Raw genomic sequence first — 27395 nt, forward strand, 5'->3', positions numbered from 1 at the left:
CCCCTCAGGTCAGGGGGCTCCTCCCCCTGCTCCCCTTGTCCAACTTCCCTGTGGCTCACCCTCTGGCCTTTTTCTAGGCCCACCCCCCGAGGCAGGCACCCTGGGCGCCCTCTACAAGTGACAAGCCCACGCGTCCTCCGCTTGCTGGTGCCCACCGACCTCCCCCCTGGCTCCCGTGGCCTGTGCCCTGCAGGGCCGAGCTGCAAGATCAGGTGCCCCTGGTCCCTAGCCAGGGCGGAGAGGCTTCCAAACCCTGTCCCCACTCCCGACTGCCTGAGCAGGAGCAGGGACCCGGCACTGAAGGCCCGTGTCACGCGGGAAGGCCCAGGGGAGGGATCAATTCTAAAAATGAAGTTTTAGGGAACAGTCTCTGGACCTCGGGTGCATCTGAGCTGGGCCCCAAGACATTTTAGAACCTTTGACTGTTGTTCATCTATACTAGAAGGTTCTTTCTTGCATCTCTCTGCCATCTGTTTCAGTTTTACCATAAGCTGCCTAACAAAGCACCCCAAGCTCAGCGCCTCTGAGGACAGCCGTCATGGCCAGCACTCTGGGGCTGGGCTCAGCTGGCCATGGGGCCCGGGGCCACAGCAGGCAAAGGGCCCCTGCACAGCTGCTGTGCTCCCTGCCCGCCCAGGCCGGCACCGACTTCCCACGGGCTGACCTCCTCCTCCTGGTCTCCCACCACTGTCCCCCAGAGGTCTTCTGGAGGGGGCCTGCCACCCACCCGGCCACCATCCAGCCTTCAGCCTCCCACCAACTGGCCTCACCCACCTGCTGGCCGTGACTCTTCCCAGAGGCCACCTGGGTCTCCTCCTCTGCGGGTGTCCTCTTCCCTCCGCCCGGAAGCCCAGAGCCTGGGGACAAGAGGGGCCCCTTGTTCCTTGCTGGATCCTTGCTGGTGGGAGGGGCGGATGCAGCTCAGGGAAGGCACAGGGCTGTGACTCCGCGGGGGCACCAGGGAAGGGCAGGCTGAAGGCAGCGAGCTCCCACTTAGAACTTTCTGGAAATGTCCGGCTGCTGGGAAGAAATCTGGAGCCACAAATCCAACCTGACGGGGCGGGATTAGAGGGGACTGCTCTTCAGACTGCAGGCCTCTGGGAGCCGCCAGGGACCAACTGCACCATAGCACTTGCTCTTGGTCTTCATTGGTTTTGTAAGGACAGAGCCACACACGTTTGGGGTGTCCCTAGAAACAAAGATAAGAATACAGTGCCAAGTCCCCGCTCTCCAGGCCCTCCGCCCAGCCCACCCTGACCCCAAGGGCCCCCTCACAGTCCTGTCCTGTGCTGAACCTGACGCTGGGGCAGGTGTGTGTCACGGAGGCCAGAAGCAGAGGCTGGGGAGTGGCAGCAGAGGCCTGGTGGGGGGCCGACCAGCTCTGTCTGCTCACACGGGGCTGGGGCTCCCAGTGTGGCCTGGGGATGCCCCATGGTGGACCCCCGACTCCACCCGCCTCCTCCCTGGCTCCTGTGGCCTCTGCCAAGCGGGGCCCATGTCCCCAGCCAGGGCGAGATGCAGGCCGTGCCTGACCTCCCTGGCTTCCATCCCAGGATTCCAGCTGAGCGGGGGCTTTGGGTGCAGATGGTGAGGAGGAGGGGGAGGACAGAGGGTGGGAGTCGCAGTGCAGGGCCTGCAGACCTCCCCTCCCCAGTTTTGATGTGTTCTCTCGCAGAGTCCCCTTGTCCTCAGAGCTCTGGCCCGCTGGCTTCCGGATGCCTGCTTGAAGGGAGCTCCTGGTGAGCGGCAGCCACCTGCCCCAGCCCTAAGCAACTCTACCCGTCTACTTCCTTTACTTCTGACTCTGTGAATTTGATTATTCTGGGCATTTCACACAAATGGAGTCCTACCAGAGGCTTTGTGACTGGCTTCTCTCACTGGGCAACGTGTCTCCAAGACTCATCGGCACGGGAGCAGCTATCAGTACTAAGTTCCTGTTCATGGATACATAATATTCCTTCTGTGGCCCACCACACTGAGTGTATCCCTTGGGTGGTTTCTGCTATGGGGATGTTAAGCCCAGTGCAGCTCAGGACAGTGAAGTCCAGGTTGGGGATGGATGTGTTTTTATTTCTCGGGCATGTGTTCTTAGGAGCAGAATTTCTGGGTCATGTGCCAGTTCTGTGTCTAATCACTTAAAGCTCCGGACAGACGGTTTTCAGTTCTCTATCCCTGCCAGCAGTGGGTGAGGGCTCCTGTCTCTGTGTCATCCCCAGCGAGTGGGACTTACTGGTCCCAGCCATCCTGGTGGATGTGAAGTGGCATCTTGTTCCTGTGTGCTTTGATTCTGCTCTGTTAGTTTTATTTAGTTATTTGTACCAGGGATTGAACCCAGGGGCACTTAACCACTGAGCCACACCCCTAGCCTTTTTTATATTTTATTTAGAGTCAGGGTCTTGCTGAGTTACTTAGGGCCTCGCTAAGTTGCTGAGGCTGGCTTTGGACTTGCGATCCTCCAGCCTCAGCCTCCTGAGCTGCTGGGATTACAGGTCTGCACCACCACATCCGGCAAGTGTCACCTATTAAACCCAGTTTAAGTTAATAAAATCAGCCCCATGCCAGGCTTGGGGAGAAATCTCAGAGCCACACAGAGGAGTGGGAAGGGGGCAGGGCCACATCCCCCCAAAACAGCTGCCCCAAGTGGATTAACAAAAAATCATCGTCACACTGAACTCTGAGAGCTCTGGAGGTAACCAGTGTGGACTCTTCAGTGACCCAGGGCAGGGGCTGTTTCACGGCTCAAGAAACCAGGGAAAGCAAAGGAAAAGCAGGCGGTGGGGGCACCTAAGAAAAGTCAGGGGAGCCGAACACCATGGCTCATGGCAAGATGCCGGGGCCAGCCTTCCCGGAGCTTGGTCCCTGCGGCAAAGGCAGGGCCACATTTAGGCTGGGTGACCAGGACCTAGAGCTGCTCTGGGGGATGCCAGGCCCCTTCTGGGCCTGCCGTAGGCATCTCTGGGTCTGGACAGATTTCGCAAGTCCAGCTGGGGTTAGAGCCAGAGAGCAGGGGACGGATGCCATCGGGGGTGGCACTGGTCCAGGGAGACCCCGGTATCTTTAGAAGTGGGGGGAGATGGGGAGGATGCTGGCATCCAGGACTGATGAACGTAAGAGGGCTGGGGTCCATGCTTCTCCCTCTATCAGGCCCTAGGTGCCCACTCTGCTTTGTGTCCCGGGGGCACCATGAGGTTGTAGTAGTATCTCTTTACTGATGAGGAAACGAGGGTCAGAGAAGGCAAGTGGCTTGCCAAGGTCACACAGCTGGTAAGGAAAGGGAGGCAGATTCAAACACAGGAATGCTGATCCAAAGCCCCTGAGTGACTGTCCCTTCCCAGGGGACCACCTCACAGGCGAGGCTGGCTTTGCCCAGAGGGGTCCCCCTCCCTCCCCTTCCCCCTCCCCCTCCTCCCTCCCCATAGCCCTCCCCATCCCCCTCCCTCCCCCGCCCCTTCTGGGCTTTCCATCTCCCCCCCCCAACTCTTCCTCCTTAACAGCCTTCCTCTGGCCTCCCTCTGCCCAGGGCTTAATGGCAGGAGGGTCCTCTGTAGCCTCATCCATGGGGGAGTTGATCAAACACACCTGTACCTCAATGGCAGGTCCCTCTCCCCCAGCCTGGGGCTGGAGGCTGAGTGAATTGAGGTGGGGGCTGCTAGGAGCCGGCGCTCAACCTCAGGCGGCAGCGCAGCTCCAGTGGGCAGCGCCCGCTGCTCCCACGCTCCTTCCATGGCAGACGTCTCCACGCGCATGCCCTTCCACAATGCTGTCCTCAGGGCCCCGGGGCCCTCCCCTGGGGACGTGCCACCAGTGGGGTGCCACCAGTGGGTGCCAGCAGCAGGCCGGGAGCACACGGTTGGCACCGGCCCCGGCTGGGTCCTGCGCTGGGTCCCGCTCTCCGCCACTCACTGTGTGGCCTGGGCAGGCTCCCCCACGACACTGGCTCAGACTGCCTCTCTGAGGCTCCTGTTCTGCTGCCCGGGGACACGGCCACACCCCCTGCTCGTCCAGGCTTGCCTGAAGATGGGGGACTGGTTCTGGCAGCGTCCCCTCCCTGGAGGCCGCAGAGCTCCCACTCCAGCTGGACAGCACTGTCCAGGGCAGGGATGGGCCGACCCGGGGCACACTGACCTGCCCCAGCTGGGCTGTGCGGTGGGGACGGGGGAGGAGGAGCAAGTGACAGCCAGACCCTCCCCCATCCCAGTGACCGCAGCAGAGGGACATGGCTCAGAGAGGGAGCGTCAGAGCCCGAGGACATAGAGAGACACTCAGACGAGGAGTCCCCGAGGCTCTCTGAAGGTGACTTCAGGGCAGGGCTGGGCGATGGGGGGCGAGGGACATGGGAGGAGGGGGACCTGAGGCTGGAGAGCCAGTTCACATGGGTCATGGAGGTGGGGTGAGGGGACAGCACAGGCCGCCCTGTGCTTTAAGATGGAGCAGGACACCAGAGACAGGAGCCTGGTGGCTGGAGGAGCAGCAGTAGCAGTCCCAGCTCAACCCAGGGGACAAAAGGGCACATGCAGGACACAGAAGCTGCCCGAGTGTGTGGTGACGTGACCAACAGCCCACGCCGACTCCCAGTCCAGCTCCAGTTCTCAGCTGGTTAAGAACAGAGTGAGGCCCCGGGTCCTACTGCCCAGCGCCCCGTTCCACTGCCCAGGACCCCCTCTGGCTGCCCAGCCCCCTCTGGCGGCCTAGCACCCTGTCCCACTGCCCAGGACCCCCTCTGGCTGCCTAGGATCCCCGTGGCTGCCCAGCGCCCCCTTCAGCTGCCCAACGCCCCGTCCGGCTACTGACTCTCCACACTCGTGTTGGTCACTGCCTGTTTGGTCATCTTACTGGAACACGCTGTGTCTAGTTGGGAGTCGCCCTGGAGCGTGCTTCATGACCTGGGGAAACACGGCGTTTCCAGTGTCCCTGGCAGGCTTCCGCGGGCTGCTGTGGTGTGTGGCGCTCAGCCGGGTGGGCGTCCCCCATTGCTGGGCTCTGAGGTGCAGCCCACTGGTCCGCTGAGGCCCGGGAGTGGGCAGGCAGAGGCTGATAAGCAGGGTGGCCCTATCGGCCCCAGCGGGAGGCCCAGGAGGTATCTGCAGGGCCAGGTGCCAGCCTCATGCATGCCCCGGGTGACACCCAGCGCCCTGTCACCCTCACTAGACAGCCCCAACCTGCTGCTTGGAGCCTGCTTGGTGTTTACATCTCCAGGGGACAGACAGGTGACTCAGCAGGAGCAGCAGCGGGGCGCGGGGGGCACACACCCACTGGCTCTAGAGTGGGGAGACGGAAGACAGGCGGTGGCCCACCGGGTCCTGGGGAAGACCACGTGGCTTCGGGTCCAGGAGGCCACCAGTCTGCTCTCTGGACCCTGCCTTGGTTTCCCCAGCTGTGGAGTGGGCACGGGCAGCGCCCATAGGATGCTGAGAAGGCTTAGGGATCACGGATGGGGACAGTGGTTTTCCTGAGTCCTAGGAGGCTGGGGACAGCACAGGCCCAGGGATAAGGCTGAGGCAGAGGCTGTGTCTGACAAGGCCAAAGGTCCTGGTCCACCTGCGGGAACCACAGGGCCCAAGTGGCACTTTCTCGCCTCCCCTCTGCTGCCTGTTCTGCTATTCCTGCTGGCTGTGGGGCTGGGGCTCCACCCAACACCACACAAGGCTCCACTGAGTGCCACCTGACTGGTCCTGTTGTCCTGTGACACTCTGGGGGTAGGGGACCACAGTTATTAGCCCATTTACAGTTGAACTGACCATGGCTCAGCTCATCTCCCAGGGGATCAGCACTACCTAATCTGTGCAGGGAAGAAACCTAGGCTCAGACAGAGTGGGAACAAGGCACCCCCTCCCTGGCTGTTCCTCCTTCCTTCTGTTGCCTGGAACTTGGACACGATGGTTGGAGCTCCCGTGGCCATCTGGGTCCATGAGATGACTTTGAGGAAGGAAACGATGTTTTAAGATTGTACTTGGGAAGATAAGAGCCTGCGTTCCCGATGCCACACCGCTCTCACCCAAGCCCTGGACTGTGCACCTCAGAATTCTTTCACATGACAAACAGATGAACATCAGTACTCTGGATTTTCTGTTATATGTCACTAAACCTAATTCTAAGTACCACACACTGTGTGAGATTGTATAGGTCCAGTCTTGGTTACATGGGATTGAAAGACCAGGTCAGGCAGGTTTAAGTGAAAGGGGGAACATTAGCTTTTGTAATAAACAAGTCTAGGGTCCACCTTCAGGCAGAGTGGGATCAGGGAGCCCCATAGATGTCACCAAGACCCATCTCTGCTCTTATCCACTCCTGGCTCTACTGTCCCTTGGCAGGCTTCCTCTGGGCAGCCTCTTCCTATGCACAAATCCCTCCCCCAATAGCTCTGGGCTTATCTGTCCCCAGCTCAGCTTCCCCCACGGGTTCCAGTGTAAGTCCCAGCCTGACTCACAACCCCGACTGGGGTGTGCAAATAGCCTTGAACCAGGGGCTGGGGCGAGAGTCTTCACTGTGAGCAGGCGGGGTGGCCCACTGAGCCCGCTGAACCTCTTGTCCTGAGAACCCCAGAGCTGCTGCCCGTGGAGGCGCTGGGCCCTGGGCAGGCATCACCTAATCTGTACAGGAAAGAAACCCAGGTTCAGAGCAGGAAGGAGGGACGCCCTCCCCAGGCAGCGGGCAGGGTGACCAGGCCAGCAGCACAGAGGTGACCCGCTGTGTGGCTCCCACGCTGTGGCCAGCCCAGGCCCTTCGTGGCTACCCCTGAGAGTGGCCGTGGAGAAGCCCTTTCTCCTCTCCAAGGCGAGGTTCCTGGCAGTGGGGGGACAGGAAGGCCACAGATGGGATGGCTCTCGGGACCCTGTGACCGCCCTTGCCCCCGCGGGTCTCACGTCCAGGCTGGTCCTGCTCCCCCGGGTGTCCTCCTTCAGCTTCCAGGGTAACAGCTAGAGGTGGCCCAGTGGGCGGTGACCCGAGCCACACTGCCACGGCTCCGCATCCCGAGCCTCACCACCTCCTGAGACAGGAGGAGCCACCCCCAATCACAGGCCTCAGGGCTCCCCTGCCCGGCCCAGCAGGGTGGCCGTGGCCGTGGCCTCCCCGCGGCCCTGCTGCTGCACAAGCCCCACAAGCAGTGGTTTCCTGGGGGTAACTCAGGGCAGCAGGGCCAGAGAGGGTGGGGACCTGGGGGCACACAGCACAGCAGGCCATTACATGGCAACCAGGGCTCAGGCCATAGGGACTCTCACCCCAAGCAAGCCCAGGCGGGACAGGAACGGGGCGGAACCACCCGGGCCTGCACAGGGCCGCCAGGGTCAGGCCTGCCACCAGGTCCGGTCTCCCTGGGCCGTGGCAGCGCTCACTCCCCTGGCCAGAAGGAAGAGGCTCCAGCAGGGCACAGGGGTCAGCGCCAGCCCTGCCCTGCCTTCTCCGCTCCCTCGGTGCCACCTGACAGGCTCAGCTCCACCTCCCTCCTGCCACTCCGGCCTCAGACACATGGCTCTCGGGTAGCATGTAGCCAGGGAGGCTGGCCCTCGACGTGTCAGCCTCCACACACACGTATGTGCACACCTGCAAGTGCTCACCGTGCCTGAGTGCGTCAGGGCGAAGGAGGAGATTCGTGAGGCGGTGTGGACATGCGTGACCATGCCTGTGTGTACCCCCCCCACCCCGTGCACCCGGTGTGCGGCTGGCTGTGCTCCTGGCCCTAGCTCTGTGGGACCTGGGCCAGGCCGACAGGTCAGGGGCACACAGGAGAGGATGCCCTGCAGCCCACACCCACTCGACACCTGCTCTGTCAGGACTGTGCTGCTGCCAGGGACACAGCGGAGGATAGGACGTCCCGGCCCTCGGGCGGATGATCGTGGCCCCTTGCACTGCAAGGCTCAGGGCTTACCATGTTCTGGGTGGGGTCAGGGCCTCCCAGGTCCCCCTGCCCTTCACCTCTAGGGCAGTGCCTCCACAGGCCTCCTGGGACCGTGCAGGGACTTCACTCTTCCATGTCTCGGTTCCCAGCTGTCACCTGGGCTCTTGAGGGCAACTGAGACCATCCATGGAAAGTGCTTGTGAGTGCCTGGCGGTGGCCAGCCTGCGACCGTCAGCGGCTGGGGCCAGGTTTCACTGGCGTCCTGTGGCCCTGCACCTCAGTTCAGCACAGGTGACCTCAGGAACCCTCTCTCCTGAGTCTGCCCATCCAGGGTCCTTAGTACTGGAACCCAGAGGGTGTTTCCCAAGACCCGAGGCCGTCCTGAAGGCCTATATCAGAGGCTGCCCCTGGCTGATAGGGACAGGAAATGCAGTAGCCGCGAGTGGCCCTCCCGATAACCCTGGCAGTGCCCACAACCCCCTCCGTGGCACTTCATGCCCTTATCTGCTCTGAGTTGGGAGGCCGTGGGTCTTCAGTGTGGGGGAAGGGCAGGGAGGGCCCTGGGGAGAAAAGCAAGCCCACAGACTCCACCTGATGTGGCCTCTGCAGGCCTCTGGACAGAGACTGGGCCTGAACTACAGAGGGGCGATTTGCATGTCAGAGACGAACCAACTGAGAGAAGCCAAAGGGGAGCCCAAGGACCCCAGAAGCAGGTGGGGAAGGTCCATCCGACATCCTCCCCCCTCGGGTGACTTCTTTGATTTCCAAGCCCAGGGCCAATCAAGGGCGACCCTGCGGCACTGACGGTGGACTCCACTGTGCACCCACTCTCATCCCTCCCCCAGGTGGGTCGGCCAGCAGGTGGGCTTCAGGAGGCACCAAGGGCTCAGTGGTGGTGGCCACTCCTCACGCTGCCTGTGCCTCTGCTCCAGAGCCTCGAGGCTGCGCTTTCCAGCGTGTGTCCAGACCTCTCCCCACTGGCAGCCAGGCACCCTCCACCCAGGGGGTGGTCCTAAACCCTCACTGGTACTTGCTGGACCTGTCCTGTCAGAACCCCTGTGGCCTGCTGGCCTTCAGACCAAGTCCACACCCCCTCAGCCTATGTCAGCACCAGGTTCCCTGCTGAGCAGCGAACAAGGTACAAGCTCCTGGTCCCTGCTCCAGCAGGAGCGGGCAAGGACAGGTGAGGACACAGACTAAGTGGAGCAGCTGACAGCGTGCTCAGCTGGTGAAGCTACAGGGTCCCGACAGAGGGGCCAGCAGGCAAAGGCCCTGGGGCAGGATCTGCCTGTGTGTCCAGGAACAGATTGGAGCCCTGATGCTGGACGTGAGCGAGCGAGGGGCGGGCAGCAGGCGAGGCCAGGGCGGCGGCCACTTCAAGGGCCATGGGGAGCCAAGGAGGGTTTGGGGCTGGGGGAGAGGAAAGCTCTGGACAGTGACATGAAGCACAGACAGTGAGGGGAGGTGGCGGGCCCGCAGCTGGAGAAGACTCCCAACAGGCTCAGGAGGCAGAAACCCCGGATCTGCCACGTGGGGTGTGGTGGTGGGGAGGGCCATGGGGGTGGTGTCTGGCCTGGCCACTATGACATGTGAGGGGCAGCTGGAGCTGCACCTGTCCAGGGCTCAAGCCCTGCCTGTGAGGCTGGGGTACGAGCACCTGGAGAGAGGTCCAAGCCTCCCTCCACCTCAGCCATGGCTGGGACCTGCCTCCTTTCGGGAGCAACTGGGTGATCCTCGTGTGGAGTGCCCTGCTGACCCTCTGTGCCTTCTGCTGTGACACTGCCCTGCCACCCTTCAGAGGCTTCCCACAAATCTTTGGGTCTCCCAATCACCCTGTGCCCAGGGAACTGGGTGGCATGTCCGTGTACACACCCCACAGTGGGCCCAGCGCCAGCCTTACCACCTCCCTGAGCTCACCTCCTTCCACTGGCCTCCTGGTCCACGGGTCCCACCTCCGAGTCTCTGTGCCTGCTGTCCTCTGCCTGGAGCCCGCCCTTCTCCATTGGCCTCTCAGTATCTCCTTCGTAGGGCTGGTCACCATCGGGCTGACCCAGTGACCTGTGTGCCCCTCACAGACCCTGATGGCAGGACCATGCTCTGCTCACCACCCTCCCCAGAACTCTGCCCACCGACCAGCGCACGTTTCTTGGAGGGAAGGAAGGAGCAAGCGGCTGCAGTGGGCAGGGTCCACGTCCTCCCCACTCCTGCTGCCTCCCCGCACGGCCACCCTGCTCCCTGGCTCTGAGTTCTGGGGATGCTCGGACATCCTCTCTAACCCCGTGCAGCATCCCAGGCAGCTCCCACAGGCACCCCCAACTCAGGCCTCCTGTGCAGCCAGGATGGCAGTGCCCCGCCCACCCTACCTGCAGGGGACCTGCCTGGGCAGGCTGCCTCTCCCCCAAGAAGGCGCTCTGGGGCTGTGTTCATTCTGTCACCCTGATGCCCAGGCTGCAAGGGCCAGAGGCAGAGGCCCCCAGGGCCACTAGGCTTAAGAGAAAAATTACAGACCAACTTTCCTTACAGAGAACAAGTTTTATTTTTATAATCAGAACATTCTAATAAAAATACCATAACATTAGCTACCTTCACCTCCGGGCTTTCTCTATTCCAGGCGTGCCATGGGACACCGGCCACTCGGCTCCCTGAGGTAGGCCAAAGGCACAGCCCAGCTGCCCGCCTGCTGGGGGCCCCCCTCCGTGCTGGGAGCCCCTCGCCCTCCAGTCCCGGGCCCCACAGGAGTTGCCACAGCGAACCAGAAGCCCCCACTGCGCCTCTTAGCAGCAGGAAGGGTGCGTTCCAGGCTGCGTGCAGCAGGTGACGACAGGAGAGCGGGTGCAGAACCTGCACTCAGAGCCTTGCAGGGGCCTCAGAGGGCTGGGCTGCCACCATCCTGTCCCACAGCAGCTGGCGCGCACTCCCGGGCGGGAGGAGCAGGGCCCAGGGAGACACGCGGCAACAAAGTGGTGACAGACACCTGAGAACTCACCAGGTGGCCAGACACACTTCACCAGCCCAGCAGGCAGCGGACAGTTGCCCAGGAGGGCCCTCTCGTCCCATGATGCCTGCCTTCCGAGGGGCAGACCGGCAGGCGGCAGACACTGTATCGCAGAAATACTGTCATTGTCTCTGGGTGGAGCCATCAACAAAAACAAGTCTCTCAGTCAAAATTAGGTTCTGGGTTCTTGGTGGCAGCAGTGTCTGTTGAAAAAATAGACTGAAATTCTGGAATTGCTCAGTAGCAAACAAAGAACAGGAAAAGGCGCAGTGTGTCCACTGAAAGGGACGTCGCTGGCACCTGGGGGGACCTGGCAGCCCGCTCAGGAAGCGGCTTCGAGGAAGAGGGCGGTCCCCACACAGCAGCCGGCCACAGTCCTGGGTTCTCCCTGCCAGGTCTCCCTGAGAAGGCACCTCGGTGGAAAGGGTGTCGGTGTGGCCCACGGCACCGGGAGTGTGGGGGGCAGCCAGGCCTGGGGGCGGGCCAGGGGCGAGAGGCCTGCACTCGCCTCTTCAGACAGCCACTTGGTCACTCCATCCTGAAGTCCCCCTCAAGGCACGATGGGACCTAAACCTGAAGAGACGCCGCCTGGACGTGCCAGGGGGTCTTGGAGGCACAGGTGCTGGTGGTGCCCAGAGCTCGGCCGGCCACTGGCCCGAATGTGTCTGCTGGGTGGGCAACATCACCGCAGTCCCTGCAGCAGGGACGGCCCTCACTGCATCCTGTCAGGCTGCAGCTGCGGTGCTTGGTACTGCACAAAAGCGGCCCCCGCGGGGGCCGTGGCTGACAGGGCCTGCGGCATGGCGGCTGGGTAGCCGTAGCCCACGAAACTGGCGGCTGTGGCGGGCGAGGCGGCATATGGGTACTGGTCGTAGGTGGCTGGTGGGTACTGGGCGTAGGCTGGGCTGGCAGGCGTGTACTCGATGTAGGGCGAGGACAGCGATGGGACGGGCGTGGCCGGGATCACCACGCTGGGCTGCACGATGGCTTGCGGGTAGATGTAGTGGGGGGTCAGCCTGTGGGCCAAGCAGAGAGTCAGGGCCAGCAGGCAGAGTGGGGAGACTCAGGGCCCAGGTGGAGCAGGACGCAGTGGGCCCCTCCCCAGCCTCTTCCTCATCCCCCAGCGGCACCATCGGCACCAGCAACCCTACCCAGTCTGCGTGCCCACACGCCCCCCACCTGCAGGGGGCCTGGCAGGGCCCATGGCTCCTGTTCCCAGGGAGAACTTCCCAGCTGAGCCACCCCACGCCCCACCTGCCTCCCCCAGAACCCCTGCATGATGTTTAGAATGGTCGAAGAGACGCCAGGCAGCCCCGGCAGCAAGCCTGGAGCAAGTCCAGCCCACGGCCTGCCCAGGGCACCCTCACAGGCTGCTTGTCCTGCCTGTCCCCAGCTCAGTGCACTCATACCCCGCTGGCACTGGCCAAGGTGGGAGTGAGGAGCACCTGCTAAGGGGCGCACAGCAGGTGGAGAAAGAGGCAGAAGGACTGCGACAATGAGGGGACGGGGAGACCCGGGGCACGGCCACCTGGCGATCCCACAGGCAGTAGGGCAAAACCCGCCACAGGTGGCGAGCCACAAAGTGCTCCTCACCCAGGAGCAGTTGACCCTCATCTTGTTAGGAGGGGAAGAGAATGGGCGGCCACATACCAGGCTGCTGCGCAGGAGCACTGGAGATATCACCCTGTGTCCTGGGCACAGGGCCCTAGCCCTCCATGGGAGGGGGAAATGGCAGCCCAGGGCCAGCAGGAGGGAGGTGGAGGCAGACAGAGGGTGCTGCCCTGGTGGGTGCGGCTCTGCCCAGCTGCTGTGCGTACCTGGGCCTCACAGCCTGTGCAGCAGCAGCAGCGCCCACAGAGCACCACTGCAAGATGCTCTGAGTGTCAGGCGCAGAACGACCACGTCAAGGCGAGACGTGGCCACCATGGCACCAGTGCTCCTCCACTTGTGCCCCTGTGAATTACCCAGGACAAAGTGCCCCAGGTGGAGCCCCGACCCCCGGACCAACTCAGAAAGATGCCACCATGAGAAGGCCACACAGATGCGTTGGGCCAAACAGAGCTGGCAGCCTGGGAGGGCACGATGGCAGCCCCAGGGTGCTACATGAAAAACCCGGGTCACCGGAGGGAACAGAGCAGTGTCTAAGATCCCTCCAGAGCACACACTGCACTGCTGAGGTCAGTCAGCAGCACACCTGTGATGCTGTTTATGCAGAACATCTCCAGGTGTCCCAGACAAGGCCAAGTGCACACCACTCCTGACTCCCCTGCTGAGCAGGGTGGACACAGGACAGATGAGGGAGGCTGGGGGCATGTCGGTTCCAACTCTTACAGGTGGCCACAGCTGTGATTCCTGCCACTCAGAGGCCGAGGCAGGAAGATCACAAGCCCAAGGCCTGCCTCAGCAACTTAGTGAGGCCCTGTCTCAAAAATAAGAAGGGCTGCAATGTGGCTCACCAGTCAAGCGCCCCAGAATTTAATCCCTGGTGCGGAAAAAAAAAAAAAAACAAAAACAAAAGAAAGAAAGATTAGGAGGAAGGAAGAGCCCCAGCACCCACTCCCTCAGGACTGGCAAAAGGAGGTGTGATCTGCAGCAGTGACGGGCCCCACGTAGGAGAGCCTTGGAGGGCCACCCTGAGTGAGGAAAGCTGCATGCCCAGGCCACATCTCCCATGGGTCCATGTGCATGAATGGCCCAGGAGGCCAATCAGACAAGAGCTGGGGAGCAGGGAACCGGGGGAGGGGCTCCAGCAGTCTCCTCCGGGGGCTGAGACTTCTGCAGCAGACAGTGGTAGTAGCCACACAGCTCTGTGGACACTTGCCACGGCACTGGTCAAGACAGTGGAGTCCAGAGCATGTCCCTTTTGCCACAGTGAGGTTATGCAGGCCAGGGACAACCTGAGGTAGGGAGGGGTGTCCAGTGCAGGTACATGCATGGCAGGGGAGCGCAGCAGAGCAGGGTAAACATGCCAGGGCTCAGGGGCCACATGCCCCCATGCCTGAGGGACCCCAGCTCCTGTTGGGAGGTCCCTATGCCACAGCATGCTCAGAGATGCTAACTGCCTTCCCCCAGAGGCTGCAATGACACACACAGACAACAGGCAGCACCCTGGGCCCTGCACAGAAGACATCCTGCAGCCACTGTCTAGAGCTCAGGCAGCCTCTGCCAGGCCCCCACAGAGGTGCCTGCCTGCCCTCACCTCACCGGGCTCCTCTGCAGTCCAACCCTGCCTCTACCAAGGGAACTCAAGCCTTGAATGGCTCAGGCCTGAGTTCAGATCCTGAGGCAGGCTGACACCTTCCCACACACCTGCCTGGACCAGCGGAACATAGGACCCTGTCCTCGAGGGCTTCGGTTCCAGGGTGGGGAGAACAAAGCACATCAGCCAGAAGCCAGAGCTTCTGAGGAACTGAGAGGGCAGAGGGCTGGGAGGCGGCAAGCTGTAGAGACAGGAAGCCCCTCCAAGGTGGGAAGACCACACTGAGACCTGAGGATAAGAAGCCACAGAGGACAGTAGAGAGGAGTCTAAGGCAGGGGCAAGTGTGAGCACTGGAGGGGCTTGACAAGAACACTAGGCCACCCTTCATGCACATGCCCCCCATGCATATCTAGCCCTCCCTGGGAGGGAGTGCCCGCAGGCCCTTCCCACCCTGGCCTTCACCAGAGGCCTGCTGCTGTCTCCCTGCACTGCCCCTGCTCCCTGGATGACCCCCAGCAGGAATCAAAAGCTGTTTTTTTTGGAGGGGCAGGGTAAGCCTGTGGGAGGCAGGATCCCAGCTGGGAGCAGAGAGACAACAGAGAGACAGGGCAGCCATGCTGACACTGCACCAGCTGCCTTGCAGTCCTGGTGCCCACCTGCTCTGGAACCCTTGGAAACACTCCTCCCTGAGCTTAGACCTCCTCCAAACACAGGCAAGGCACCTGGCCACAGGCCCTGAGTCACACAGGGGTGGACCTCCTGCAGACTGCAGTCAGATGGGCAGGACCTGCCAAGGTGGCCCAGGTCCTGGTTCCCAGTCACGTGCCAGCAATGCCTCTCAGAACAGGGCCAACTGCTGAGAGCCAGGCTCTAGCACTCACAGGCCACTGGCCCCACCACCTCTACCAAGGCCCAGTGCCATCCAAGGGGATCTGCCTCCACGTCCCTGGCTCCCAGGGACACCCTGCATCTGTGTGTCTTCGGCTGTGCCTCCTGGGACAGCTCAGGTCAGCCCCACCAACACGAGGAGCCCGAGGCCTTATATTTCATCCTCAAAGCCCAGAACAGGTGCAGCTCTGCCCCATTTGTTGAGAGAAAAAGATGCTCAGAGGCCCAAACCACACAACAAAGGAGGGGCCGAGTGAAGTCCACCCACTGCCCACCTGCTGCACAGCACCTGTGCCCTGAAGACTGGTGGGCCCAGGCCTGGGTCAAAACAAAAGGAAGGAATGGGAGGGGGCCCAACTGTGCCGTGCCAGGAGCCCAGGCCAGGGAGGCCAGGGGTGAGGACCGTGAGGCCTGGGCAGCGACAGGGCTCCCACAGTCTCTCCTGGCCGGCCTGGCTCTGTTCGCATGCCACCTCCATGATGCAGAATGGTCTCACAAGCCCCGTTGCGGCTAGCTATGGGGCCACAGACTGCACGAGGGCAGTGGCTTCCAACCAGGAGAAATGGCAGGGTCTGGAACAACTCTGGTTGTCACAGCTGGGGTGGGGACAGTTGCCAGAACACTGCTAACATCCTACAATGCCCAGGACAGTCCCCACAGCACAGAACTCTCCAGCCCCAAATGTCACTAGTGCAGAGGTCGAAAGCTCTGCCGCACATACCAGAAACTACCATGCCATGGGCAGCATGAGACATTGTCACTGCTGCTGTAGTCACAGATGCCTGAGCCAGAGGCTGGAGAGGGCAGGCGGGGTGTTGAGGCAGGGCACGTGCACACACAGGAGCACACGCGTACAGACAAGAAGCCACCAGTCAGGAGACGGCAGCCTTGGCCCTGGGGCCTTGGTCAGAGGCCAAGTCCTGCCTGGCGCAGGGGAACCCACTCACACCCTGACCCAGGTTCAGGAGGGCCCGGGTGCCACAGCCTCCTGTGCCTGGCCCTCACGTGCAGGGAAGGGCATAGGCCTGGGGCACAAGCCGTCCTGCCACTAAACCTCAGCAACTCCATGCGCAGGCCTGTCCTCCCAGGGCCTGCAGGCCATGATGGCCTGTCATCTTCCTGCCCCAGGGAAGGTCCCATCCGACTTCCAAGCCTCTCCCCAACTGCTGCAACCCCACCCACCCACCAGGAACCCTTGCTTCCACCCTCACTACCCCTCCTCCTCCACTTCTCCAGCTAGGCCCCCACCACCGCCTCCCCACCTGCCAGCGAAGCAGCTGTCTAGAAGACCTCCAGAACTCGTCACTCCCCAGGAGCAGAATCAACTCAAACTGCCCCTGAATAGGCCCCAACCCCTCTCTCCAACTCATCTCCCCTTACTGCCTGCTCCCTCCACAAGCACACTCCCACTACCCTGGGCTCTTCCTGTCCCCAGACCTGGTCCACTTCTTCCTCCCACCCCAGGGCCTTGGCACCTGCTGCTTCTCCACCTGCTGGTTCTTTCCACAGTTCAAAGCTCACCTTTCAGGGTCCTCCCTGACTCCCAACTTTAAGTTTTCTTCTTACAATCTGAAGCCACTCAAATGGCCATGGGCATCACATGTCCCAAGAGGATGAGACTTCTGCCTTGACCTCTGTGCCCCAAGTGCCCAGAACAGCATGTCCCAAGTACTGAGCATCTGGGGCAGAACCAACTTGCAGGCCCCTGAGTAGCAAAGGAGCCTCCCCGGGTTGTTAGCTGCTTCCTGGGCCAGAAGTTCCAGCCCAAGATGACAGAGAAAGCCTTTAGCCTCCAAGAGCTGCGGCCAGCAGGTGGGGTGGGGGCAGCAAGGCTCTGCTCGGCAGGTCCAGAGGGGAGGAAGGGCCCACCAGCTTCATTCTGCCCGTCAAGTGCCCACCCAGCATCACACGCCCTCACTGCTGCCTCCACGAGAGGCCAGCCCACGGGGATGCATGAGGATTTACTGCTGGGTGTGCCCCAGACCTAGGCAGAATCAACGACCCCGTCCTCTGGCCTGAAGAAGGCTGGACGGACCAGGCCTTTCCTCTTCCTCAAGATCAGCCTCAGGCTTAGAGTGGCTGCCAGCAAGCCCTGGAGGGAGCAGCAGACCAGCGGCCAGGGCAGCCAGGCTCCATGCAGGGAACCCAAAGGTCAGGTGGCCCAGGCCCACAGGGAGGCTCCTGCATGGTCTTCCAGGGACAGGCTCCCACTGCCACCTCAGGGTGCTCTCCACAGGGCACAGAACCTGCTACCACAGACTGTTCCCAGCCAGGACACCATGTCAAAGGCAGGAGACACCACCGTCCCCTTCCTTCCTGGCTTCTGGAGGTTTCTATCCTGGAACCCTGTGGCCCTGAGTCCTGCCCTCTCATGAAAACTGTCCCTTCACCACATGTGCAAGATGTCAGCAGTGTGTCCCAGAAGATCAGTCCCATACTTTTGCAGGCAGGAGAAGTGGGCACCCCTGGGAAGGTGACATGGGCAGGGCCAGCTCAGGCGCCCAGATGAGACAGGAGTTGGTCCACATAAGTCCACGGCCCATGGACAGGGTCCCCGCTAGCAGGTGGGTGGGGGAAGGACAGCCTGGGTTCTCCACCTCCCTAGTACCAGAACAGCACCAGGCCAAGTCTGGGGGGCCCTACTTGGGCTCTGGGAGGGACAGAGGAGCTGCAGCTAAGGAGGGGACAACTAGTTCTGTCTCTACCTCCCGCTGAGGCAACAGGCCCATGTCTCCACTGAGCTCCCACCTCACCAACAGCACCCTGCAAACTCAGCCCATGGAGACCAGGGTCCCAGGGCAAGAGCCACAGGTCCAGACTCTGGCTATGCCAGTGAAGCCCCAAGGACAATCCTCAATCCTCTGGTCACGGCTGCCAGAGCACAGTGGGCTCTCCCCTGGATCCTAGCTGCCCCTCAGGGGAGGACGTGTGACTCTGAGCAGTGGTCTCTGGGAACCCAGTGGGCAAGGGCATTGTGAGCAACAGTCAGTGCAGATGGTGCCCAGGAGACAAGCGGGGGCCCCGCCACACTCAAAGCAAAACTCTCAGCGAAAAATAACTGGCCGCGGCCCAAGAGGGCTCATTTCCTGCATATGAAGCCACCTCTGAAAATAAAAACGAAATGGCAAATGAGTCCATTTCACTTTTTCTGCTTCTGGGGTCTTGTCCCACCAGGCTAGGAACAAGGTGGCAGCAGCTAGAGCGGCACCTCCAGGCCTGGCAGGGGGTGCCTTCTGTGCAGCCTCCTGGCAGGCAAGAAACCAGGCCAGGGCCATGGGACGCTCGGGTTCTCTGGGGTCCCACAGAGAGGCCAGGCAAGCTGGGAAGGCATCTGTGGTAGATCCGTGCCCTCTGCGCGACACCAGGCTCTGGACAGCAGCTCTACCTGACCCTGGCCACGTCCCACCGCTGCTCATCCCAGATGCCCTGCCATGGTCCCCGTCATCAAAGCCAGTCCAACATTCTTCCACTTGCTCTGGAAGCTTCTACCTTTCAAACACATATTTCAGAATCCCACCATTTCTCCCCACAGCCAGTGTTGCTAGGGGCACCACTGTCTCATGACCAGATGACTGGGCTGTCCCCAACAGCCTCCACCTGGGCCCTCAGCAGTCCAGACCCAACCCAGCAGACAGAGGCTGCTTTAAACACAAACATAAGTCCACTTGCCCTCCTTGCTCGGCACCTGCGAGGACCAGGCCACCCAGTGTGGTCCCAGTGCCCTGGGCCTGTCATTATAGCCCCACACAAGCTGAGGCCACCCCGACCCCACTTGCCAGCCACCTCTGCCTCCATAGCCTGGCTGCCTCTTGCCTCACAGAGGCCAACCTGTATCCACTCAGACAGGCTAAGACGTATGTACCTCCTGGGGGCGCTGTAACTACAAGCTGAGACAGGGTCTCTCTCAGCAAACCCCTACAAGATGAGCTAACCAGTGAGCACACAGCCCCTGGCCAGAACACAAGGGGACACAAGAGGAGCACACTGCAGGCTCCCAGCATGTCTGCCCAGCATGAGTGGGGATGCTGAGCCTACCTGAGGACCAGGTGGGAAGCCAGGGTCACACCCACATGGCTCCAGAGGGAGCAGGAAGCAGTGTTGCTCCTCCACAGCACCATGGGGGTGCGGGCTGGCCCACCTAGTGCCGCTCCCTGCTCTGGACAGCATGGTGGCTGCCTGTGGTCAGACTTCTCCCATGGGACCAAGGCCTGGGCCCCTTGCCTGAGGCTTCCGGAAGAGGCTCCCCAGCCCTAGCATGGCCGCAGGGCGGGCGAGGAACTCAGCCTTGGCGAGGAACCCGAGAACGCCTGCAGGCTGACTTCTGTCAGCAGCTGAGGACAAACAACAGGTGCGGCAGGGCCGCCAGTGGGGAGGGCCAGGTGCAGCCTACGCCTTGCTCCAGACAAGATGCCAACAGGAAGCAACAGTGCAGGCAGTGAGCAGACACCCCAACAGACACCCCAAGGGAAAATCATGAGGGCCAGGCCCCCATGGCCTGTCGGCTCTGAGCCGAGCCCACCCCACCCGTGGGCCTGCTGCCCACACACCTCTCCCCTGCCTGGAGCACTCCGCCCAGGCACCTCCGGGGCAACCTCCTCACCACCTCACCCCTCCCCAGCAGGCCTTCCCCAGCAGACCATGAAAAGCCACCCACACACCCTGCCGTCACCTGCAACCCCGTCCTGGCCTTATTTTTCATTTTGTATTATGAAATCATAAGACTCCTCAGAAATTTAAAGGTGCAAAGGGGGCCCATGTTCCCTCCCCAGGATGGCATCCACATAAGCAAATGCACTTTCCCATGCAGGAAATGTACAGGGCTGGGACCTGAACACCAGGCCCAGGTTGGACTTCCTCAAGTTTGGCACGTGCTGTTTTTGCAGATCTCGTATCTGACACGCAGAGGTCTGCCTAGCCAGCTGCGCTCACCACGCAGGCTGCTCGCTCTCACAGAGGCACTCACAGCAGCTTCCTGTCCAACTGTGCTCAGCACCAGCCCTGGCCACGCCAGCAGAGATAGACGTGGGCACCTGAGATCCAGCAGGGACCAGGCCTTCCTGCACGACAGGTACCCGCACGCACCGGGTGTGCAGATGGTTCCATAGCAGCTCTGTCTGTTCTCTCCATCCCCACCTGTGCTCTGCTCAGGCCCTCGGCTGGGTGACGGTGAGGGCCACATGTCTCCACTGGGCACTAGGCACCCTCATGTGGAGGAGGCAGGGGTCACCAAAGTGACACGTTCAGTGGGGAGGCACATGCCAGGGATCTACACAGGCCAACAGTCTGGCTCATTCATTCAAGAGCTGCCACATGACCAGGAGGTATGGAGCTGGGGAAGGGAGCTCAGATCCCTGTCTCGGGCTAACCCTGGTGGTGAGCCCCAGAAGTCTCCCATGGCTCCAAGCTGCTTCACAGCGGCAGACCAGTCAACAGACCTCACTGTAGGCTGTTTGAGACAATGTGGGGCAAACCCCAGGCTTCCTGGGGCTAGGCCCTGATCAATGAGCTCTGCACATGGGTGCTAGCTAAGTCCTCAAGTAATCCCAGTGAGTTGGCACTGTCACTGTCCCCATTACCCTAATAGGGAGGAGCCTGAGAACTAAACTGGGCCTGGCCTTCAGCTGGGACAGTCCTGCAAGCTCTAACTCCAACACAGGGCATGCCTTATGCCCAGCAGCCCCAAGACCCTGCACCGTCATCACAGACCCCTAGGACTTGGCTCTCCACCTGGTATGCAGCAAAGGTCTCAGTGAATGGATGTCAAGTTGACAGCAAGGTCCTCTTAAGAACAGGGAAGGCGACCTGCAGAGAAGCAGCTGGCCCTTCTAAAATAGCCCCAGGAGAGGTTCCAAATCCAGCCAGGCCTGGCATAAACCTCAGCCCCTGATATGCCTTTGGTCTTGAGTAGACAGATAGCCCTTCAGGCCAGGCTAGTGCTCTGCCTGGACACATGATCCCAAACTCTCCACCCCCTTTCCTGCCTGCAGGCCACTGTATGTCCTACGAGCCCAAAAAGACCCTGGGTGGGTCGTCTGCAGCAGTGTGCCTCCTCTTGTGACCTCGCCCAGACCTAGAGGCTGGCACGAGCCACCTGCCACCTACCCCAGGCAGCTCTTCCATGTGTTGGGGCTTGGCCTCTACACAGTTACACAGCAGGATCACACAGGGTGTTAAGTCCCAAGAGGACCCCTTCAAATTAAAACAGCAGCCTAAAAGGGGACCCAGGCAAACAATCAAGCACAGAAGTTCTTTGGGAATGCTCTCTAATCACAGCAAGTCCTTCTTGGCTCCCTGTACGACCAGGCAGGCAATAGAGCGGCAGTGCTCAGCCTAAAAGCGGGTGGTGGAATCTTCAGAGCTGTCACAGGCTCAGGACTGGGGCCAGAAAAGTCTGGGAGAAGTTCAGCGAGGCATTTGCAGACTCTGACTACCCTGGATCCAGGTCCCATGGTGCCCGAGGCCATTGCAGGCCACCCCATTGCCAGCCCCAAGCAACAAAACTGACTGCTGAGTCAGGCCCAGCTCTGCCCGGGGGCCCAACTGTTTGCAAAAACAAAGGGGACGCTGACAGCCCAACTCTCCAGCCTGGCCAGGGGCATGCAGCAACTGGAGCTCACAGCTGACCCCACACCAGCTCTGCGGCCATATCACAGGGGCTTCCCGGCTGCTAGGCTTGGGTCTTGGCAGTGCCTAGAGGAGGCAGCACACTCCCAGCATCTACACTCACTGGACAAGAAGATCCATGTGGGTCTCCATCCCTTGGCAACCTTCAAATAGAGTGAGGCCTCTGCCCCGTCACAAGATTAAATGGCCAGTCCCGCGGTCTAGACACCTAACGGTGCTGCCTGAAGCTGCGAGCATGAGGCAGTGAGACTTGTGGCAGAGCCTCTAACTCCCTAGACAGGTGGCACCCACAGGCTCAAGATGGCAAGGGGAAAAGTTAGGGTGCCCTTCCTACTCCCACAAGAGAGCAACCAAAGAGAGTGGGTTCCAGAGCCAGCCACCTGGATCAAACCTCATCCCGGATACTTCCTGGACAGGTTGCTATTCTTTCTTTAACTTGTCTCTGCCTCAGTATCCCCCATCTATAAAACAAGGACAATACCAGCTATGACCCCAGAAGTTTGTGTGGGGAGTGTGCTGTGTTTAAAGGGCACTGTTCCCACTTCCCAGACGAGAAAACTGAAAAGAATGCTACTGGCCAAGCTGGACCCTGCTGGTAAGCAGTGACCCTGACTTGAACCTAGGTCTGTGGGCTCCAGAGGCCGAGTGCTGACAGTTTCTAGGGTCCCACAGGCAGCTGCAAGGATAAGCAGAGCCCAGGCCTTGGGGGAAGGCCCTGCCCAATGGTGGCAGGAGCCGGCAGGTGCTAAGTCACACATCCTCCTCTCTGAGCAGTGAAGGCCATTGCCCAGGCCTGGGCACCTGGACCACAGCAGGCCAAGGGAAAGCCAAGACGGCCCTCCCTGTGTGGCCTCAACCCCAGAGGAAAGCCTGGGATGAAGACAAAGGCTAGGGTGTCCCCAGGCAGCTTTCAAGATGGCTCTGAACGTATGAAAAACCTCCATGTGTGAGAAGGAAGCCCATAACCATTCATACTCTGTCCTCCAAGCTCCCTCCCAGGAGGACACAGATGCTGAGGGTGGAGCGCATGTTGGAAGGGTCCAGGCTACATTCTGCCACCAGGGAGCCACAGTGCTGCCTCACAGGGCAAGATCCCCTGAGGTGGGCAAGCAGCACTCTGCCCTGGGTCATGTAATCTACCAAAACGCAGAGTAACCTGAGTCAGGCCCCAGCCTCAACTGTGTGAACAAACGCATGCGCGTGCGCACGAGACTCAGGTACAAAATCCAGAGGCCAGAATTTGGACTCAGAAAGCTTTAAAAAACAGCAACCTTGTCTAAGGAGCAGCCATTCCCAGGTACCCCAACCACATCAACAACATCAAACAGCCCCCATGAATCACTGTGCTGGGAAATACAAGCAGGTGGAGTGTCCTAGGCACCCATATATCACACAAGTCCTTCCCCACCCAGCTGGGAGGTCTTGTCAGACATCAGCAGGGAGAGGTGGGATGTGGGAGTCTTTTTAGGATGACAAAAGATAGGACAGAAAGCTCCAAAATGAGTCACAAAAGGCCCATAGGCCAGGCCCACTCAGACCAGCGATACCTGGTCCCTGTCACATCTCACCTGCTGCAGCATTCACAAAAATCAGAGCCTGGTCAGTAGTGACCCACTGCTACCACCTTTCCAGCCCTGGAGGTCAGAGGAGTACCTGGGAAACAGCCCAGGCCACTGTCCCTAACACTATCAACAAACATGGAATGAGTGCCACCCTGCTCCAGGTACACCCTACAGTTTCCAGACAGCTGTTATCCCCATTGTACTGATGAAGAAACCTAGACACAGATGGCCTGTTAAGCCTCCCAAGGTCACCCAACCACAGGTGGGGAGTGGGGTTGCACCAGGCAGAGACTCCAGGGCTCATGCTCCCCTTTCTGTGGTGTGACCTCTGCCAGGGATAGAGAAATGCAATAGATCTCCTCCTACCTCCTCTCCCCCAAAACAGTCATATTTCTGAAAACTGTCATTTCCCCAGCCTTTCAGACCCACTTCATCTCCAACCAAGCCAGCCACATTGACTCACCCATAAGTACGCTGGACCAATGTGGGGTGTAGCTGCTGCACGCCAACGGCAAAGCCTAGAACGAGAGAGCAGTGAGGGACACTGCCTGCACATGCAAGGTACCCAAGCCCACACGCAGGGAGGCAGAGCCATGCAGGCCACACACAAAGACTTCCACCACAGCCCCGCTCATGAACCTCCAACACTTGGCCAAAGCAGGCCCAGGGCCCCGTGTGGCAGCAGCCTCTCTGTATTGGCCTCCTGGCCTTCAGCCCTGTGGCTGACTTCCTCCTGCAAGGACGGCTGACAACTGGGGTGATGTACCCTCCCCACCCTGTCCCTTAGGGCCACATACTGCTAAGAAGGGGCCAAGCTCCTTAGCTGGGGGTGACTGCCCTGTGACAGTCCTGCAGGCACATGATAGCTGACTGCCACTCCCGGGGAAGGGGGGGCCTTTTTCCACCCAGCAGATACCAACACTCAATATAGAAACTGAGAAGAGCAGGGAAGGAAAACAGCTCTCACCCGTCTGCAAGCTCCGGGGCTTGGCACCCAGATATGCCAGGTTCACATTGGCCTTCCGCCCATCGATGATGGGATTGGGGTCTTTGCAAGCCCTCTCAGCTGCTGCCCGGTCGGCCATGGTCACCTGGAGAAGCACAGATGAGATGGTCAAGGACCTCCACTGCTGAGCTGAGGAACTGGGGAAGGGGCAGAAGATCACCCTGGCACCAGGCCACCCCTCCCCTCTCCCCTCCCTCCTAGAACCTGTTACTCAGGACCCTTCGGCCAAGTGCCCTCTGACCCCAGCCCAGGGCCCTCCCCCAGGCTGCCCCCTGGATTCCAGCTCCTCCCTCAAAGTTCAAGTGCTGGGAAATCTTGCCTTCAAGCACAGAAACTATCCCCTGGGAGCAGGGCAAAAAAAACGAACCCCTTGGGCGAGGGGCGGGGGGGGGGGGATCCGGCCTGGCGGGCCCACCGGTGGGGCCCCCGAATTTCCCCATGGGAGGAGTCGGCACCCTCCAGTCGTTCAGAAGTAGGAAGCGTGTCTTCCGTCGTTTGTACTTAAACTGACGCTGACTCGGGGCGGCTGAGGGGCTGCCGGGCCGTGGGGGAGGCCCAAGGGCCCGCGGCACAGTGGACCCGCGGGCTGCGCCAGAAAAGCCCCGGCGGGCGTCGGGCCCGGCCCTCTCGGCGCTCCGTCCTAACCGAACCCGGCGGTCTGCCCTCGGGCCGCGGTGGGGGCGGGGAGCGGGCGGCAGGTGCGGGCGCGCGGCACCCGGCGGCCCCGCGAGGCGGCCGGCAAGCTCCTAAGTTGACTCGGCGCCCCGGCCGCGTCGAGGGGCGGGGCGGGGGAGGGCGGCCGCCGACACTTACGAAGCCGTAGCCGCGGGACTTGCCGGTCTGGCGGTCGGTGATGACCACGGCCTCCTCGATGTCCCCGAAGCCCTCGAAGTACTTCCTGAGCGAGGCGTCGGTGGTGTGGTAGGGCAGGCCGCCCACGAAGATCTTGGTGAACGTGGTGTCCTTCTGAGAGCCGTGCATGGCGCCGGGGGCGGCCGGGGGCCGCGGGAAGCCCGCGCTCGGGGCGCACGGCGCGGGCTGCAGCAGCATAGGGGGCGCCCCACCGCTACGGACCTGGGCCGCGCGGGGCTGCGCTCATGGGGGGCAGCGAGGAGCGCGTGGGGCGGGGAGGGCGCCCGTCCAGCCGCCAGGCCCGTCCGCTCGCGCGCCGCTCCCGCCGTGCGCGCCGCGCTGCGCTCGGCACCGGCACTGCGCGGACTCTGCGCCCAGGCGCCCGCCCCCGGGCTTTGTAGCCGGCCCCGCCCCCGTCGTCAGGCCCCGCCCATCTAGGGCCCGCCCCCAGGCGCGGGGGCCGCCGGGAAATGTAGTTCCGGCCCCGCCCAACCGCGCCCTGGCGTGCCTGGAGCCGGGCGTACCAGGGCTTCTTAGCTGAGTACCTGCTGCATACGCGCCAGACCCAGTACTGGGCGCCGTACCCAGACCCACAGCCCAGGCCCTGCCCTCATGGATTAGATGTAACCGATTATTAGCTAGCTACTTAGGGGCCAACAGCATAATCATATTAAAAGTTTCACTGGAGGAGTATTTATCAGGGCCCCTAGGGGACAAGCCCTCTGGGACCAGGCTACAGCAAAGCACACCTCCTGGCCCCTCTGAGCTTCTGTGAAGAAGTAATTAAACAGTAAATACATGATATACATTCCGGAGGAATTAGATGAGAGCTGCAGTGGAGCTGGGCTCAGTGGTCCCAGAGGCCACCCCTGAAAGGTGAGCTGGGTACAGAAAGGTCTGGGCCTTTTAAAGCTCCAGCCAGCCCCACTGGGGCTGGTGTTAGGGATTCTTTTGGGGCTCCTTTAAGGGAAGAGCAAGCAGAGGGCTATCCCTGTTCTCTCTGTCCCTGTCCCCAGACATAAAAAGGAGGCCCATCCTGGAGCTTCCTTGGGACCAGGCAGTTCCATCTGCAGAATTCTTGGGGCCCATGTAAAAATCAAACGCAGGGCACCTTGTTCAAAGGTTATTACAAACTTTAGCTTGGCAACAGCCTGGAAGGAAGTTCTGGGTTTTTTGAGGTCACTACAGGCCCATGAAGGACCCTGGTTCAGCACCCCCATCTTGTGCAGCTGGGTCTGGGGCTTACATCCTGTGCATCTCCAGGCACTGCTATTGGGACCTGTGCGAATGGGGAGCTGCAGCTGTATATGGGGTCCCTCCTGGTCCTAGCCCTGTGGCATCCTCTTGACACAGTGGGACAGAGGTAGGATCTGTGGAAAGTGGCCCCCCATGGCTGAGGGGCACAGTGAGGCTACTTGGTTCAGCCCTATCTTTCCAGTGTCTGCCCAGCTTCTTCTCTGCCCAGGCTGTGTTGGACCCAGTGGCCCCACCCTAGCCCCCTTCACATGAAAGGGACCCCAAGTCTGTGAAAGTGTACTGGAGACACAGCCTTCTGTCTGGCCTCTTTTCCTGCCTGCTGTTCCCCAGCTCTGGCCTCTGGAGCCTGTGCCTCACACTTGCCATTCACCAGCTTTTTCTTCCCCTCCTGTACTTTCCGACCCCCAGCACGTACACATTTGCTTGCTTGTTTGAGCATCTCCTGGCCTGCCAGGTGGGGCCATGAAAACAGGGACCGTGGATGTGTTGCTCAAGCTGTAGGCCTAGCGACAGAGGCCCTCAGACAGTGCTTCTGGAGTGAATTCAGGATGGAATGAACTGGGCCAGGAGAGCTGGGGACCAGCCAAGAGCCCCTCCAAGCTCTTGGAAAACTGATTAAATCGTAACCTTGACTTGCCTCCTGGAGGCCCAGGAAGACAGTGGCTGCCCTGCTGTGTGATCTTGGGCCTGCTGGCTCCCTTTAACAGTCTCAGTGCCTTCCCTTGGCCTGACTGAAGCCCCCTACAAGTCCCAGCACTGTCACCTTCCCAACCCTCCCCTGCCCCACAGGGCATCAGCAGCTGCAGCAGGGGGAGGGGGTTGGGCAGGGAGGAGCCTCCTGTCTGAAATAGGAGCTGCCCCAGGACAGTTCCTCCACACTCCTCCCCCTGGCCCCTTTGGGTTCCTGCATCAGTCACCAGCCTCTCCACCTGTCAGGTGGCCCCACATCCCCAGTTCACCAACACTCAGCCATTCATCCAAACATGTACTCATTAATGCACAGAGCTCTAGGCCCCAGGGATACAGCAAGTGGGAAGCGGGGGTTCCCATGTTATATAAGGGGTGAAGAGACAAAGGGACAACGAATGACTCTATGGATGCACGAGCTGACGAATGAATGACTGACTGAATATCAGGCAGTGTTTATATTTAGGTAAATTTCCCCAGGCAGGTTC

General features: G+C 60.9%; 1 protein-coding gene across 1 annotated transcript; it reads right to left on the reverse strand.

Annotated features, from left to right (window-relative positions):
* Positions 1-10349: 10349 nt before the first annotated feature.
* Rbm38 (RNA binding motif protein 38) lies at positions 10350-25319 on the reverse strand. Its single transcript, XM_076851919.1, has 4 exons — positions 24925-25319; positions 24073-24196; positions 23569-23623; positions 10350-11848 (listed from the first exon to the last, which is right to left on the reverse strand). Exons 1-4 carry the CDS (start codon positions 25159-25161, stop codon positions 11545-11547), a joined length of 720 nt encoding a protein of 239 aa, XP_076708034.1. The 5' UTR covers positions 25162-25319; the 3' UTR covers positions 10350-11544.
* Positions 25320-27395: the final 2076 nt, after the last annotated feature.

This window comes from Callospermophilus lateralis, chromosome 3 (assembly GCF_048772815.1).
Source record: "Callospermophilus lateralis isolate mCalLat2 chromosome 3, mCalLat2.hap1, whole genome shotgun sequence".
NCBI classification, from domain to species: domain Eukaryota; kingdom Metazoa; phylum Chordata; class Mammalia; order Rodentia; family Sciuridae; genus Callospermophilus; species Callospermophilus lateralis.